Source organism: Lethenteron reissneri, chromosome 51 (assembly GCF_015708825.2).
Source record: "Lethenteron reissneri isolate LAM-NWPU_2019-01 chromosome 51, ASM1570882v1, whole genome shotgun sequence".
NCBI lineage: Eukaryota > Metazoa > Chordata > Hyperoartia > Petromyzontiformes > Petromyzontidae > Lethenteron > Lethenteron reissneri.
This window is the reverse complement of record NC_083829.1, coordinates 12185385-12204205: the sequence shown is the minus strand read 5'-3', so window position 1 is coordinate 12204205 and position 18821 is coordinate 12185385. Positions and strand designations below refer to the sequence as shown.

Genomic DNA, 18821 nt, shown 5'->3' with positions numbered 1-18821 from the left:
GTTCTTTCGGTAAAGTCACGTAGAATGGAAATAATAAAATAAAACATAATAAAATAATTCTCACGACGTTTCGGCCACAACGCAAGGAGCCGTCATCAGGTGGAGAACAGGTCTGTCGAGACAGTCAGAATATTATTTTATTATTTCCATTCTACGTGACTTTACCGAAAGAACCAAGATGGTTGCATGGACGTCAACGTATAAGCGAGGAGTCTTTTATTTGTATATAGCGTCATGAATGAAAACTACAGACCAAAACTCTTGTCGCACAATTGTTAAGGCCACGTGCTGTGTTCACACGGAGGCGCAGGAACCCACAAACAGGCGGGAGGGGAGGCAACCAGAAACGGCGCTCTACATCAATTGCCCAAGCTCTGTCGTCCTACATTGGGACGTTTGACAAACTCCATTCAGACGTGGATACCAATTATAGAGGACACCCGAGTTTCCCGGAGACAGCCCACGAGTGTGAAGATGTGGGGAAGGGGGACAAACTTGATGGGAATAATTCCACGTTTTCCTGACTGCTCAGGGCCTTGGCAATCCAATCAGGTGCATGCAACCAATTTTTTTATTTACATATTTTTAAGTCATTTACTTTACCTTTCCTATACTTTACACTCAAATCGTGCTTTTGTATTGTTTGTTGTTTTTATTTTCTGACCCGTCCCTCCTGGACATTCACCGGATTCCTGCAGAGTATGTTTTTTTGCATTCTAACCACAAGTATTGTGGTTAATGCAGACATGATTCCTTGTAAAAGGTTTCAGTTTGGTGATTTAACATCTTAACACCTGTTTTGTTGCCAGAAAAAAGGGGAAAACCTTTTCTCTACTATAAAAAAGTAATATTAAAAAGAAAACTTTTTTTTAAATACGCTTTAATGAAATGTAATAGTAATGGCAGAACTCCACGACTCCAGGAAGTGGCCCTGAAGCTGCCATAACGTAAGGGACCGTGGTCAATTACAGCCAACGTCAGTTGACCGAGGACAATTAGACCCAAGCCGAAACTTAAAATATACAAATGTTTACAAATATTTTTCTTATGTTTTTATGATAGAATATAGCATCGTCATCAGTATGACATAAGTATACCAAGTTTGCAGTCGATATACCACATTGGGAAGTGGGTTAAAATTGAGTTACAAGTTTTGAAGATGCAACAACGACAACGACGACAACAACAGAGTGAGTTAATAAAAAGCGTGTAGTAATAATACATGTGGCGATTCTGAAGTTGCAATTGATTTGTTTACGTCGTGACGTCGTTTTTAAAAATTCGCGATGACTCACCAGCGACGTGATGACGTCATGGCGCCCCCCCCCCACCCCCCGTGGGCAGTCACGCGCGCCAGTCACGTGATCTCGTGAGCGCAGGCACGGACACGGCAATCCGCCACAGTCGCAGCAGCCATGCTCGCCTTCTTCAACCGCGTCCTCGACTGGATCCGCTCCCTCTTCTGGAAGGAAGAGATGGAGCTCACGCTCGTGGGCCTCCAGTACTCGGGGAAGACAACGTTCGTCAATGTCATCGCGGTGAGTCGACCGAACCGGACTCGAACGTCGAGCTGGCCGCCCCAACCGGCCTCGCCCTCCCACCACCCGGACGCCGAGCGCGGTAGCCGCGCTAGGAAAGTCGTAAGGCGTGGTTTGGTGCTAGGCCGCGTGTAGTGAAGCAGCAGTCGGGGTTGGGTGACGGACTCGGCGATTGGATTCGAAATAAACAAGAGGGCACGATACGTCTCCTCCCTGTGTCTGTCTCTACACGTGAAGCAAAGTGCTCTTTACGACATTCCATCAGCCGTAGGGCCTTCTGGGGGAGCGCATCATTTCAACATGATTTGGTCAACACCGGCTGAACTCTGGACTGTTTTCAACATTCACTATCTCATCGTGAGCTTGAGTCAGGCGTGACTTGAATCAGTGCTGGGGAACTGCTAGATGTTCATAGGCAAGGTTAGATTCTTACGATAATGGACCATTCTGTGGCTCGTTTGATGTTATACGATTTGTTTTTCTGCATAAGGCAGTCCTGCTGGGACGAGACGGCATGAACAACTAACCGTGTATAGAAGAAACACAAAGAACCAAATAGGCGAAACGGCACTCGGTATGGACGAGTCATTATTAAGAGGACTCGAAACATCTGATGCCGTCTGCTCTGTTGGCAGTGGTGCACAACCACAAATAAACTCGACACACTCGGCAATAAAACTATTTCCTTAAAAGGAAACAATGTAATAGGTTTGTGGATGCAATACTGTAACTTTCTACGCCTTGTTTAATCTACAACCCTTTTTAACATCCTTTCCGACGCCACTGCTGGATGAAGGCCCCCTTCAGGCCCTTTAGGTCATTGGTTTATTTGACCATACTTCTAGATTTGACCATACTTTTAGATTTGACCATACTTCTAGATTTGACCATTCTTCTAGATTTGACAATTCTTCTAGATTTGACCATACTTCTAGATTTGACCATACTTCTAGAGGGCTCGTTCCGATCTCACTCGCCGGGCCAGAGTACTGAGCTGGCACCGATCGTTGAGATCCTTCCTTTCATCTTCTTGGTTCTTTCGGTAAAGTCACGTAGAAAGGGAAGTAATAAAATAATAAAAATAAAACATAATAAAACAATTCTCACGACGTTTCGGCCACAACGAATGAGACAATGCCAAGCTCCTAGCTTGGCATTGTCTCATTCTTCACCTGAGGACGGCTGCTTGCGTTGCCAAGCTAGGAGCTTGGCATTGTCTCATTCTTCACCTGAGGACGGCTGCTTGCGTTGTGGCCGAAACGTCGTGAGAATTGTTTTATTATGTTTTATTTTTATTATTTTATTACTTCCCTTTCTACGTGACTTTACCGAAAGAACCAAGAAGATGAATCCCTGCAGTCACGAAAGCTTTAAATCGAAATCCTTCCTTTCATTCCACCAAGTTCACCTCGCGCCGCAATATAGAAACCACAACATCACAGTTGGGTTCTGGTAGTCCGTGGAGGAATATAAATAATGGGACCGGGTTCTTAGCGTCGTGCCCAAACCACTCAGTCCTGCGAAACGATTGATATATTTTCACTCTTGTCATTTGTTTGGACGAATCGCCATCTGCTTCCATCTGTGGGGATATCGTGTTGCCCCCACGCACACGTGGGTTTTCTCTGGGTCCCCTGGTTTCCTTCCACATGTATAAACGCTCGTTAATTGACGGAACACATCTTTCAATTAAAAAACAGTGCAGGACGCTGCTGTAAAAGACTTCCACGACTCGGTGTGGCTCTCCTGGATGAATAAGTAAAATAAGTTTCCTTTAGTTTTATTAATTCAGTCACACGATTGTTGCAATATGGAGGTGTATATCTTTAAATAGCAATTTATTATTTTTTTCATGCTTGTTTATCCAGGATAGCCTGATTAATCCTCACGATTTTTTCGGGAGGGTGCTGCCAGGTTTTTGCAGATGTTGCAATGTCTAATCCGAATTTGAGTACGTAATGTGCAGACATCCTTTCAGTCGAAGGATATTTGGAAAATACCAATTAGATTGCGTGGTATTTTGGAGGAAACTACAACCCAGTGGAAAAACCATGCACAACAAGGGGAGAACATACTCATTGGTTCTTTCGGTACATTCACGTAGGTATAAAATAAATTAAATCACGACGTTTCGATCGCAACACAAGCGACCGTTATCAGGTGGATCAGATACAGCAGGAGAACTGCTGACATAGGAGACAGAGCTGACATAGGAGACAGTTTATATCGGATTTTGGTGGGCTCAACCCAGTGGTAAGTGGGAGGAGCTAGAGAAGGAATTTGTACATAAATGTGAGAGATTAATATATCAATGTGAGAAGGTCGCCAGCCACCGGGGGTGGTGGGAATCCTGAGCCTTGGCTGCCACAGAGATATTTAGCCTGGTGATGCACTTACCATTGGGTTGAGCCCACCAAAATCCGATATGAACTCTTGTTGCAGCAGCTCTGTCTCCTATGTCAGCAGTTATCCTGCTGTATCTGTTCCACCTGATGACGGTCGCTTGTGTTGCGATCGAAACGTCGTGATTTAATTTATTATATTGTCTACCTACGTGACTTTACCGAAAGAACCAAAGAGTATGGATCCCTGCAGTCACGAAAACTTCAGATCTAGATTGAGGGGGAGAACATTCAAAATCCATACAGAAAAGCACCCAAGTCGGATATGAAACTTTAGGGCCTTCTTGCTGTGGGGCACAAGTGTTACCAATGTGCTGACACCCTGCCGCATAATTCGTTTAGTTCCAATGTTGACGTGTACTGTATATGTTTTAGTCAGGATTGTAGTGCAGATTATAATAAACTGTTGGCTGTATTAAAAACATTGCGACCATAAGCTCGACAGATTATTACCCGGAGAGCCCAGAGTTGTCATCCTTCTGGGGTCAACTAATAAACAATTTTTGTTGAAGGTCAACAGTAGTCATCCTTTGGATATACTGCTTCCAACCACAGCAACGTGGTATTTCCAGCACTGGCTTGGAGCCACATAAAAACGATCGCATTCCTCGCTTTGTTTTAACAGGTGACTGGCCACTTTGACTTGAGGCAGGTAAATGGTGGTAATTCTGAAAAGGGTCTGGCGACTGCCATAGCAATGTGGATTTATATTCTTGGATCAGGGCTGGCAACAAAGATGCTTAGTTGAGCAAAGATGCATTTTCCTTAAGTATCTAATTCTTTTTCAGAATCTTTACTTATTCTGGAGAAATATGACTTCATTGCACTGATACTCTGCTCAACCTTTTCACGAATAAATTAAATATTGCTGTATGTATAGGAAAAGAGAACACAATATTTATTTCATGCTTATTCTGAACAGGAAATTATTGTCACGTGCTATTTCAACGCGTGTCAAAAAAATTGTGTATTTAGCACCACGTGCCGACCTAGGTAAGGAGCAACTAAGCTATCAGTTTAGCTCACTCTGTAGCTTAAACAATCAGTTTGCCACCTTGCATGAATGCCCAGCCTGAGCAATCAATGCATTGCCCGGTGTCATTTTCAATGTCAGGCTTTGCCGCTCTTTGCACGAGGTGTGGATTTGTATTTATTCTCACGGCCATTTCTGTGCAGTCATGCTTTAGACGAACGTGGAAAAAATATTGTTTTGGTTAATGTTCTCGAAGATGCTGCTGTACCGTGCCAAGCGAAAGGTGAGCAGTTGGGCAAATGACCGCCGTGTTAACATGCAAGCCAATGGGAAGGCGAGTCGCCAGCATCACGGGGTGGGGGGGGGGGTGAAGAGACAGAAACAGGACAGGTGGGCCGTTTGAGACCCACCCTCCATTTCGCCCCTGGGTGATGATGAGGCTTTGGTCTTATGCTTGAGAAATGGTCGGCTGAAGAGTTGTGGTGCATTCTCATCCACACTCGCATTTCGTAAACATATGCCTTCCGTAGAGTCCAAGTTGCGTATGTTATTGTTCACTCCAACATGCACTGGAAGGTGATGTGTGTTTATGGTTATTACTATTAATGAATCATTAATATTTACGTAAATCTTATCCACAGATGAGACTAATGTAAATGTGCAGAGTAAAAACGTTGGGGGAAATGGGCCATTTGTGTGACGTATAGATCAGTGCAATTGAACAGATTTTAATTTGGCTAAGTTTCAATCCCCTGTTAATGAAATAAGTGCCACTTATAGTGATGGCCAATCGCGGTTGTCACGTGGAGACTGGCCTCAATCTTATGACCATATAATTTCCACCATTGGCTCTTAGCTGCCAACAGAGAGGAATTCCATCAATGCGATGTTTGAGCCTGGAGACGTTTGTTATGTTTTCGCGTACATTATGTACTATACTTGGGTCCTGGATGAGCTCATCAAATTTGGATTTATAGTTTCGGTGGGCACTATTCATGGTGTACGGGAAGGTACGTGATAACAGTCGGCAATGCCGGGCCATTGGAATGTCATCGAGTTCCCTGAGTTGAAACCTTTGTAAACACGGCTGCTGAATTTAACGAGTAGTGATACTACCGAGGGTGCAGCTCTGACCTCTGGTTTGGTGCTGTAGACTAATTTGGCTATCTGGGTTGTTCAGTAAATTGTACTGAACCGTAAATTGTGTGCAAGGCAACCATGTCACCCATGCTGTTATGGGTGTGATTATTGATGGAAGGCTCACCCACCAAAAGAGTTTAAAGGCTCCAGAGCAATCATGTGGTTTTACTTTTTGTGGGTGTCGCTCACAGACACGAATGGGTATTCAGTGTCAGGCTGCAGTCAGTAAACGATGCTGAGAGCTCGAACTGGATGTTACCTGAAATGTCCAAATCCTATAGCCTTCTATTTTATGAGAGCACAGCAAAGACCTATATACAGTTTTAACAATACAGTAGGCTGTAATTATATAAATTGTCAGCAAAGAATAAAAATATTCACATGATAGTACTCTGTAAAATAAATCTTTCATTTCCTCATGTTCTTTAGACATCAAACTGCACTAGGTTTTCAACATATCCTGTTTGTAGCAAGCATGCACTCAAGTGCCTGCTTGCTACAAAAAGGATCACCAAGCCGTTTCAGTGTAAGATACGTGTCTTCAACTTGTGGCCCTCTCAGACCATTGCAGTGGCCCACAGAGATATGGCCCACCGAGAAATATGGCTCGTCAAAGCATAGAGATATTTCCTGTATTAGTAATATGACATCGAGATAGAACAAGATATAGATGAGAGACCTGGAGCCGAAGTAGAGATTTAGTGGTCACGTGCAATAGGTGTGACGTCATGGTGTCATATGACCTGCCAGCTCTTACCTGCTTTATTATGTGGTCGGCTGGCAAATATAGTTGAAGAACCCTTGACATCATGCATCTTCCTTTAATACATATTCTGAAGCAAAAGATTAGTCCTTAATACAGCCCCATTTGCAAATATCATTTCTAACTTTGATCCTTACCTATGTATCGATAGTTCAATTTTAATGTAAAATTGTACTGAGGGACTGTGTTGTCTTGGTGTGGTCCGCACCAGTTTTTTCTGTTCTTTTACTGCCTTTTCCCAACTTGAAAATGTATCTACTTATGCCTTTTGAACTTATATACTTTATGTTTTATTCAGGGGTGCCACAGTGGCGTGATGGTATGCCGCCAGTATACCTGGAGTTTGCATGTTCTCCCTGTCGTCGCGTGGATTATTTCTCAGTCTTCCGGTTTTCCCATTCCTCATTCATAAACATTCGTTTATATTATTTGGCTGCTTTAAATTTACACGTGGTTAGCCACTTCATTGAGCTATCATTTGTGGTTAGATCACTTCTGAAAAGTCGCTAATAGCTCTAAGCGCTTTACCTGGTTAAATAAAACATTTTTTAAACTTTTTTTCTAATTTGTATTCCAATCGTTTTTTTGTATTCTTTGTTGTTGGAACTTGCTGAGCCACCTGTACTGGACATCTGTGATAAAGAGCTTCATAGCTCATCGGATTTTTCCAGTATAAATTCAGAATCTGATAAGCAGAGCCAGATTTCAGATTGACTTTGGCGAAAACACTTAATTACTTTTCAAGGATGTCAGTTCAAATCTCAGAAAGCTTGGCCTTCCTTTACTCATGGATGGATAAAGAAGACGCTCTTTGTCGAAAGTAAACAGCTCCTGCCATGGGACTGTAGAATTTCCACCATTGGTTCTACGCCACTAACTCAATTGAGTAGGGAGATGCTGATTTATTTTTGGCCGTAACGCCAGTTAAACCCACCAGTGGCACAGCACGAGTACTCCGTGTACACCCTGTGAATTGCTTGTGATAGCCTGGTACGTAATGTACATATTTTGGGGTCTTTGAGGGTCAATGCCAAGATGTAAGCATTTATGCATTTTGTTATTTTCGAGGGACTTCTAAAAGGGGTTAACATACTCCACTTTTATCATGCCATTTATTCACATTTGCTTTTGGGGCTGTGATCCAATGATAAAGGTTTCAATGTGATCCACAGTAGACACAGGCAATGCAAGAAGTGCTTTGCACTATGGCCAAATGCTCATTCGCCTGTAAGCCGAATGCATTCCCATAGCACTGGTTGAGGCGTGGTTCTTCTGGTGGCACCGATGCCCGTGAGTGCTTGCCGCAGATCACGCACCCGGCCTTGCCATACCTGCTGAGACGAAGGTCTCATGTGTCGCTTGATACCCACCAGTGAGTTTTGTGCTGCTGGCTTAAAATATGATTCAAAATGTATTTAATTCAGTCCCAACACTGCAAACTTATTCGAAGCACAGTGAATGATGCACCTCCCAGTGAACTGCTGTATATGCAATGTGACATGCCTCTGCTGCTGTGTGAATTCTGAGATTAAATCCAAAGTTCCCCTGACCCTCGCTCTGCACAGGACCTTTCTGCATGGACTGTGATAGCTGCATGGTATATTTCTTACTTCAAATATGTAGGAAAGCAGCACAGGTTTTGGTTCACAGCTGCACGGTTGAGGAGTGGGGGTTGCAAGGAAAGAGGTGGTGTGGTACGCGCAACGAGCGAGCTGTCCCACACTCCGCGTGTGACTCGCTCTCTCTGATCCCATTATTCAATTCAGTCCGGGAGAAATGCCACACTCCCACATGCAAAGGGCTGTCTCACTTCTCCTTACCTTTTCCCATAATCGTTTATGAAAGATTGACCGTCCTGAGTTTGCCCTAGCTACTGGTGTATTGTTTTGGCATTTTGACAATATTTAAGTGAGATAAACCACACAAAAAAAATAAACCAAAACTTTTCAAGATCATGGAGGGAGAAGTGAGGCACCCCTCCATAGCCCATTGTTGAGTGGATGCACGTGGCATTGTTTCCATAACTACCAGCCTGTGTTGAGTGCAGTACTTATTGGTGAGTACAGTACTCATTTACTCATGTATGTTGTGTAATTATACAGCATGTCATGCCTTGTTTGTTAAACTGAGGTCACTGCACGGATTAGTGCAGTTAAACTGGAGTCACTCTACATGTCAGGTCTATTGTATTTCCTGCCTCAACACCAAGAGCACGATTGGGGTATAAATACCCAAATATATTGATAGTGCTGGTGAAATCGCATTCTGCTGTCTGCGCACTGATTTGTCCAAGCCCAAGGACGCAGTTTCGTGATCACCAGCTCAACTTGGTGTAAGAAAGTTGGGTGTTGTGCTGTTGTCGCAGATAAAATCGCGCTGGGTTTGCATTTCTTAGCCAACTAGCCCGTCCAAGGACGGATGTATATTGCAGTTAATCTGAAATATTCAATGGAAAATAATGACCCGCTCATGATTAATAATGAGGGGGTGCGGGCGAGGTCCACATGAGTGACGTCATCAGCTCATGATTATTGATGAGGGGGGGGGAGCTCCATGTGCAGTGACATCATCTGCTCATGATTATGAATGAGGGGGGTGGTTGCCCCATTTGGAGTGACGTCACCCGCTCATGATTATTAATGAGGGGTGCGGCATGTGGAGTTACGTCACGCGCAGGACACACATTCTTGGCTTATTATATTAGTAATGAGGCGTAGACAGTTATTGGCGGCGCTGTCTTTCCCGAGCTGCTTAAACATCTCCGGCTGCTGGGGGGATAGAACGCAGCACCAAAATAACCAGTGTCATGCTGTTGATGAACAGCGACGTGAAGAGCTAACACGTTTTAGACAAACGCATCAAACGCCTGGAGACGTCACTGTATGCCACGTACCCCCCCCCCCCCCCCCCCGAGGACTTTAGCTTAGCGGCCATCTCCTCTGCGATTGGCCAGAGGTGGAGTTGCAGGTCTGCCCTCGTGTGACCACGCGGCATCGGTGTGGAACCCGGTCTTGTGAAACCGCAAAGTAGTCGTCTGAAGCGCCACCACAAAAATCCCAGGGGGGAAATTTAAAGTCCGTGCATTTGACTGCAGCCGAGTGACGTGACCTGACGCTTCGTGTTTTTATGGTCCAAGACACCTACCTGCTGAAGAAGCTCTGAACATGTCCTTTTACCTTAAATTTAAATACTGTTATAAATTTCACACTAGAAATATTGCCTAGGTTCTTTTACAAAACAAGATGCTGCATTTGGCAAAACACGATATTGTTTCATTAAAATCCTTTTGTGGTCAACATTTACCCAACGTGCTTTAATGATGTTCCATGTTTTCGGTGTTAATTGGTTGTCTTGATACATGTGGCATGAGCATTCTGTACGAGATATAATTCATGGATTGGTCTCCATTGTGAGTTTGCCAATGAATTGCCGGAATGTTAAATCAAGTGCACTAGTTCATGCTGAGGGCTTTTGCACGCTGTAAATGCATACACTGGTACAGAATAATGAATTAATTCGGTGCTAGAATGCATCTTGTCCTGCGGGAGTGCCGTGTGCACGACTTCTCAAGTTGAGTGGCACGTCTGTTCCTGCCAGCATGTTTGTTTGGGTAAATTTTCCCGTTTGGTGACCAGACTCCCACGGTGGATTTTGGGTATTTATTATTAGTATCTTCATATGCCACCTGTTGTGCTTTTACGATTTAAAAATATTCCCCTCGCCCCTGTCCAGCAAAACGAAATGAGAAACAAAACTTGGAGGTGCAGGAATATCTTCGTTTAAGCGAAAGTGCCAATAATAAATATATTCTCTGTTTTTATTATTCACTTGAGAGAGCTATGTCGGTTAGTAGACAGGCAGGTACGTGAACAGGTGCGTTTACGTGTCGGTATGCATGTGTAGTGACATCGGGGATGTCACTGTATGGGGCCGGCCCGAAAGGGTCGTGCCGTTCGATGTTCCTACATCGTGGACAGCACCGTGTGGGTGGCTGTGTGTAACACCAGCCCTAGCGGGGCTTGGCGAGCACTGGGATGGTGCGGGCACCACGCACAGCGCGTGGTGGAGGCTCCCCCGAGGGGGAGGGGGTGAGTGTCAGCCCAGGGGCAGGGTTGCCCCGGGCCGTGGCACTCTGGTTGACCCCATAGACACGTGATCCGGAATGTCCACACAGGGGGCCCCACGTGGGGGGACTGGTGGGTGATCACGTGTCCGGAGGGAGCTCTTGAGAAGTTTGAGAGGGAAAGAGAATGTTCAGGAAGGCGGGCAGGGCCGAGGGCAGAGCGGCCCTGACCGGAGAGGGATATAAGGCGGGTCCCTGAGAGGGACCGGGGTCTCTAAGTTCTACAGGCTGGAAGCACTGCGTCTCAAGCTGGAAGCTCTTCATCCTACAGGGGACCACGTGGTCGGAGACCCGAGTGATGGTCCGACCCTTCGTAGCAGTAACTCCCCTTGATAGTGTAGTGAGCTGGGTGGTCACCACCCTGGGTTGTATCTGGTAAAGGGGCAGTTACCCCTTTGTGTTACGGTGTTACAATAAGGTTGGAAAGCAGGCAGGCAGGTAGGAAGGCAGCTTAAACGGTTTTGTCATTTGTAAAGGCAAGTTGAAAGACCTGTGCAGGTAGTTGGCAGGCAGACAGGCTGCGAAGGGAGGTTGGCCGGAAGGTTAGCAAGCAGTGCTTACTCGCCATTGGTAGTCCAGGTAACCCTACACCTAGGTTGTCATTGCCAAGTTTGAGCCAGTGTCCGGCTCCTGCAGAATACCCAGCCTGCAGGCAACGGCTGCCTGCAACGTGGACAAGGAAAATCTTGCACGTGCCCTGGCTGGTAATGCAAGAAAGTGACGTTCACAACCCTGCGTTTTATTTAGCTGTGGTAATGACACGAGCACACCACCACCACCAAGAGGCTCCTGCCAAGAGAGTCGTGGAGCGAGTTATGCCAACGTTTGTCTGGCGTCGTGGTGACGTTTGTTTTGGTAGCTCGGAAGCAGTGTGCCTGTTCGTACCACGTGTGGTATGTGTTTATTACGTTCAGGCACGAGTGCATCGATGAATCATCACTGTTTACCTACAGGCTCTGCACACTTGGTACTCAGCAGCTGATTTTCTAAGACTGATCATGTCAATAATTGTTAATGCGAGACGCATCATCACTCTTCTGTTGCTACTGTCATGGTTACTTTTGCCATAAACTATAATTGTTGATTCCTCCACCACTCGTGTTGATATCAGACACTGTTCAACCGCAACACTGCAGGTCAAAACGCACTCACACACTCACCCAACCACTCAAACTATGCCACACACTCAAACACTCACTCACCAAATGACTTGCTTGCCCACTCACCACACTGAAGGTCAACACTCATCTTCTGCTTCTTCCCTCGCACTGCTCCACTTTGGCATTCCCTCCCATCGTATCCTTTCCCCAAGCTCTGAATATAATAACCTTGCTCAATTTAAGAAACGCGTTTCTATTTCACCTTTCATAATCGTGCTGTTTGTTGCTGACCGCTTGATGTTTTTGGGCCGTTTCTCAACAACTTAAAAAAAATAAGTATAGCAGGGGGACTCGCATAAGTAAGATAAGGAACTCAGCTTACACACATGACAAGTTGACCCTTTGTTGCTCTACATTAAATGGTTGCTCAAATCCGTGCCGTATTTGCCTGTAGAGTGCCTCTGTGTGCCAATTGGCCCGGTGGCCCCTTTGCTTTGAGCACTTGGTTCAAGATAAGAACGGTTCAAGTTTTAAATTCCACTCAGCTCATCCCATTGTCATGAATATCACTGGAAAGTTAACGTTGGTTTTTAGAAATGTTTGCTGCTGACTCAGGGCTGGCTGCCAGTGGGGACGACAACTTCCCCAACACTTCACTGAGCAGGGAGGGAGACAGTCGCTTGCTTGGATTTCATTGCAATGGAGTCGATTGGCTGCAGAAAACAAAGTTATAATAATTCCTTGGGTGGGTGTTGGGCACTTGCATAGCGAGGTTTATTATCAAACAGGTGTTATGCATGGTGGCATAAGCCTAAATTATATATTTTTTTAGGGATCTTGGTGGATTGTAAATAGTTACGTAAAATTCCCAAACCTGCAAGGTGGTCAGAATAATGCAGTACATGAAGCGATTTCTTGAACTAGTCTGCAAATTCCCCCCCCCCCCCTATTAATTGTTTTTCCTTTGGGTACTCCAGTTTCCTTCTACTCGCTGAACACTCATTGAAATTTATTGTCTAAATATCCCAAAGCAGGACTCCTCTGAAATAGACTTGGTGACCTTTTGTGGATAAATTACATTGTCGTTAATATTATTTTTCCACATGAAGTACAATGTCGGGCTGAAGGTGTTGGGATCAAAGACGTGCAGCGGTGGAAGAGAAAACTCATGTCTGTCAATTTATAATCATGCAGTTCAGACACACCACACGTTGAACCCTCTGGGGCAGCTCTCGCCTGATGCGCAGGACAGCTGGCAATGCTAAGCAGCTCATTTTGCTTGTAGAGAAGCAGGAAAGAGCGGCTTGCATCCGTTCGTCACACGTGGCCAGCTGGCCTCTCATTGAGCAGGTACGAGAGGCAGATAATGAGAAATGCAATCGTTCGCTGTGGCTCGGCAATAAACAGGACGCGGCTCAAGGACTCCCGAACACAGCATCCCTACAGGACACACGAGCAACCCCTTAATGAACACGGGAGGCCGCGGCCGTGCGCGCATGGCATCGGCGGAGCCGCGTTAGGGGCGGTAACGAGCGGAAGGTGGGAAGCCTGGCGTCCTGTAGCGAGGGTGCGGCTACCCTGGGAGCCGCCGTGAAAACAAAAGACGATTGTTCATCGCGCGTCGCACTCGAAGCCACGATGATGACAGGAAAATGAACCGTGGCAAGAGGAGTCACTTTTAAGTCTAATTGGTCATTCCTGTGAGACCTTCATCCAGATTTAAGAAGCCGGGTCAGGTGACACTGGTATTCTGACTTCATGGATATTCTTGAAGATGCTTGGTGCAGTTTATTGCGAAATGCCCTTTATGCTAAGTATTGGTTGAGAATTGTTTTCTAACTCACCATTGAGCTGAAACAAGGTCAACTGGTGCGCACAGTTAAACGCTTGTACACGTGATCATTTAATTTGTTTGGCTGTGTGAGTTGGTGGAGGGTTACATGACAAAACATTTTCAAGATCTCTACGTAGCCTAAAACAAACATCAATTATGAAAAAACAGTCATTGTTTGACGTACTTAATTTAATATAGTTTTTCCTTTATGCAACACATTCTGTGATTTTCTCTTTTTACAAATCTGTGTATTGAGTGACTGATAGATGGGGGAGTTCACCACTTAGTATGAGAACATGCTTTTATCTGCGATGGCCACTCGGCATCCGAAGGTGGGGTGTGAGTGATGCTGGCTTGGTGCGCTTCTTCCTGCTGCTAGCCCATGTGCGCATGCATCTGGGGTGGAGGTTGCTGTGTGGCAGGAAGCGTTTCCCAAGACACCGCAAAACGAGGAAGTTACTGCTCGTTCAGGATGAGAGACTGGGCAAACCGACCACGTGCCGCATGGGAGCCTAGCGAGGGGCTTTGTTATTTACTCGCCAGCGTACCTCCCATTCAGTTCTCACTTGGACCCTTGGACACTTATCCCATGAAGTCAGAGTGGTACTCGTATTACCGGTGACCTAGAGTCCGTGGTGAAAATTTTACATTGCCATGGCCTTTCTCAAACCAGGACATCAATCCATTGCTTGGCTTTTATTAATTGTAATGGGTGTACGATTGCGCTTTCTGCTTGAGTACTAAGTTTTAAAATAATAATGTTTTTAAACTATAATAATGATAATTGAGCACATTTGCTATTCGTTCACATGACAGACCAGTTCAAACTGTATTGTTCACCCCGTGCCCTTATACATATCAACGGTCATATCAACGGTCATTCTAAAAAGTGCCATCACATTGGAGAACGACAAAATGTTTTGCCCATATTGAAGCGGCTATACGCCGTATGGACCTGAACCAAATTCCCATTGACAAGAATACGGGTAAACCGTATGGGTGGACAGGTATGCTATCATAGAAGGCGCTATGTTTCACAGACAAAGATTACCAGTAAGGGATGATTACTCTGTGTATTCCCAATTGATTAATTATTGCGGGTGGTTTTTCCAGTTTTAGACAATTTGGACCGTGATGCAGGCACACAATGGCCTGCTTGTCACAAATTACGTCATGGGATCTTTAACAGCCGCTGTGAAGCAAACGGAGTGTAATGTTTTGTTTCGGTTATGACCTCTGCTGTCATGACCAGGACAGCCTCCCGATTGGAGCCTCAAACCCTGTGACAAGTGGCTATCGCACTATGGCTGGGCCCTGTCACTGCCCACAGCAGTTGGGAGTGGTTGAGAATGGCTTTCCAAGGACTTCTGTCGAACGTGTACATGTCGAGAAACTCGTAACAGAAGCATGAGCACAGGCCGGAAAACCATGAGTTTCAAACAACACGCATTGTGGTCCTCTCGTCTTCGGGTCACCATTTTGATTAAATGTGGCCGTCTAATCGGGAGTAATGAGACACAACCATGGACCGATGTCGTCATAATTGGGACTCATCAGTACAGTATAGTAACTAAATCTGTAACAAAAGTTCCCGGATAAACGACTTTTAAGTGCTGTTCACCCACATTCCTGTGGGGTGGGATCCATTATCGTTGTAACAAAATGTTAACGACTTGCCAAGTGATGCTTATTTAATGAGATAATCTCACACTGGCCTAGATTTTAACTGACAATCTCACAATTGGTAACGCAACAATATCTCGGCATCTTGAAGCAGTTAGCTCTCGTTACATTTCTGTGTGGTGGTGAAGTCCAGTGTGTGCATTGCTTGATGTGGGCCTATACAAAAATGAAGGCTATTATTACACCCTGCTTAATTCCCAGCTAGTGGTTTCACACGTGGAAATATATTTGGCCGAGCCATAAAATTGACAGCCGCACTTTCTCCGCACGTTAGAAATTAAACGAGCGATACTGTGGAAATTACAATTTGCAGTGTGAAGCCTAATGAATGGCCTTGGACAAATCAGTAAAGGAAGCCAGTGAAAACCGCACAGTGAGCTCATGAGTCAGCCTTTATAAAGGAGGAACCAAGCTTTTCTATCTCCATACTTCTGCCAAAGTGTCTTGAAAATACAGTGTGGCATACACGTCATGTGTGATGCTTGCCAGCTTGCGTACCAGTTCAAAGGCTGCTGTGTCTTTCAAAACAAACATGGCTTCGTGTTGGATTGGGGGGTTACCCACTGCATCAGGTAGTTTTGGCCCTTTTACGTAAGTTAATATTTTTACTATTGTTTTTTTTTGCTTTTTTCTCTATCATAAAATTGCCACTTGCACTGTCTGCATCGTGAGATTAAGACTTTCATTTGCAAGCTTTCGCAATGAGCAGGGCACCACCTCGAGTCCTCGGAAGATGATATCACGGAACTTCTTCTGAAGTCGCGTCGGTTGGCCTTTTCATCCACCTTGAAAATATGTTCTGAGAGAAGTGAACTTTCTTGTTTTGCAGCAGGTGAGGGTGGAGGTATATCCTGGTTTTCAGTCTTTACACTGCGCTGCAGCCATAACGACAGTTCAAGGCACATTTCATTCATTCCAAGGGCCCTGAAAATGAATCGCAGATCACTTGAACTATTGCAGAGGTACAACGCTTGGTGCATTGTGATCGCTCAATGCATCCGTCATTTATAAGCACAGAGTGGCAGCTTGAGTGCATTCACGCCATCAGCTGCAGCAGAAAGGTACACCATGGCTTTTATCCTTGCACACATTTATTTATCTTCCGCATTTCCATAAATGAGCACATTTGTTCCGTTCCTTTATGACACGAGCGTAATACGGAGAACTAAGAGAGTGATCGTGGCCATCGACTTCTCCATCAGCAGCCTGAAACCAGCTGTGTAAATTCTACATCCTTCTGGAGAGGTACATCTTCTCAATTGGACAACTGCTGGCAACTACTCGCAGAGACCGATGATATATGTTTTATTGACTAAAAGATGATGAGCCGAGTGAACAGAACCCTTTACTTGGATCTGGACTTGCTACCCTTACTCTACCCTTCTAAAGTGTGAGTCGTACTCTGGCACAGTCTTGCCCCGCTGGTTCCTGTTATAAATGAATGACCCTCACAGATCATCATTATTATTCGTTGACTTAAATGAGATGGATCTCCTTCGCCCCACCAATGTGAGGCGTTGATCCATCTCCCCAAGTCCACCGTGGCTTTTGCTGCATTGACTTGTAAAAAATGAATATGCGCCACCCATCTCCTCTTGGGCGGGTCTTTTTTTACGAGTGTGTCCTCGTGCATTTTCCGCCGCGGCTGTTGCTCACTTCCGCATCACTCGACATGCTGCGCGTGGGAATCCCATTTCGGTTTGCTTGGAAGCCGACCGTTGGGATTGTGCCTTCACTGAACTATCCTGCCTGCAAGAGTTGAAATTAAATCAAATAATCCTTGTGCAATGATCGTCAATGTACACACAAAGACAAAGATCTCCTCCCCCCCCCCTCCCATAGCCTTTTAACCAACTGCTAGGGATAAGTGCTTTTAGTGAGCATGTGGCAGCTGAATTGAAATTGCAATGAAAACGCCCATGTGCAGGTGCTGGGTTGAATGCACAACTCCGGTCTGATAAATGATTGTGTAGACTCGCCTGCATTGATTTTGGTGCGGTGGCTTAACATGGCCCAGCCACGGTGACATGGCCCAACAGGAGAGCGGTCGCCGCTTGTTGCAGAGGTTCGCTATTACAATCCGGCAGGCTGCCCTAATTAATACTGCTGAGTGTATTGGCAAAAACAATACTACACGCCATCTGCTTCACAGTGGATATTAATGATCCCCCCCCCCCCCCATGGCATTCGAAATTAGGAAACCATTGTACGTTGATGCCTCGGTCAAATTTGCCAATTTTTTTAAATGACTCAATTGGGATTAAACATAGCAATCACCTCCCCTACTAGAAGACTATACTTGTCTGAAACATAGCACCCTGGATAACAAGAATGTAGAGAATACGTAATGTGCTAAATGCTTGTTATTAATCACTAAATTAGACTTGTACCACCACAGGTTACAAGTGCTAATTTAGCCCATCATTCCTTCATGCTGAGTGAAATACGTACCAATTTGTGAGCAATCAGAAGTGATTGTTCAGTGGAGAGACTGGCACCCCTACGCCTCCCACCCACCACCTGCACCCTACCTGGGACTTCCAACAGAGATGAGAGATGACCCACGGTCGTTACAACAGGGAAACACTTTTACTTTGAATTGTTCTAACTTCTTTAGACAGTATTTTAACACAAAGGCAAAGATCCTCCGTATAGCCCTAAGAGGCTGTAGGGCAAGTGCAGTTCGCGAGTACTTTTTAAGGCAGGCACGGCACACAAGGGGGTGGGGTGGCTGAGACTATGCCTGGCTGCCTTTGTACACCGGGTACTCATTTAAGGCTTAGTCGACCAAAGGAAGGCTCGGGTCCGGTTCAGATACTTGTCATCGATATTCGTCGTGAGTGGAAAGCTGGGATCGTAGCACAGTGCGCTAACCACTGCTTATTTTTGTCTTTAATACACACACACACACTCTTTGGTTCTTTCGGTAAAGTCAAGTAGATAGAAAAAAAAATACAATCCACGACGTTTCGATCACAACATAAGCGATCGTCTTCAGGAGGAAAGAGGGCGAAGGTCACAGAAGGCGACTGCTTTTGAAGGCTTAAAAAAGTCACAGAAATGCATTTACCCTCTTTTATAGCCACAAGGTGAGCCTGATTGTTCTTTGGGGGGCACGCTATTCAATTATCTGTGGACAGGGAATAGCCTGGTGACAGGGTTTGTTCAACTTTGCTTCGTGGTGCTCATTTTTCTTGATTTTGTCTTGGCTGTGGAAGCTGTGTTCAGTATGGACACGGCCCAGAGGTTACTAGTTCGAATCCAG

At 45.2% G+C, this 18821-nt stretch overlaps 1 protein-coding gene across 2 annotated transcripts in view; it reads left to right on the top strand.

The window, feature by feature from the left end:
- Positions 1-1344: 1344 nt before the first annotated feature.
- The window catches only part of LOC133355408 (ADP-ribosylation factor-like protein 8B), a 31896-nt gene continuing 14419 nt past the window's right edge, over positions 1345-18821 (top strand). Inside the window, exon 1 of one of the 2 annotated variants that reach the window (XM_061572687.1) lies at positions 1345-1538. In XM_061572687.1, the coding sequence (XP_061428671.1) occupies positions 1416-1538 (123 nt within the window). In that variant the 5' untranslated portion in view covers positions 1345-1415. Of the gene's footprint in view, positions 1539-14750; positions 14881-18821 lie in introns of those variants that run through there. The other variant, XM_061572688.1, reaches the window with a different exon arrangement.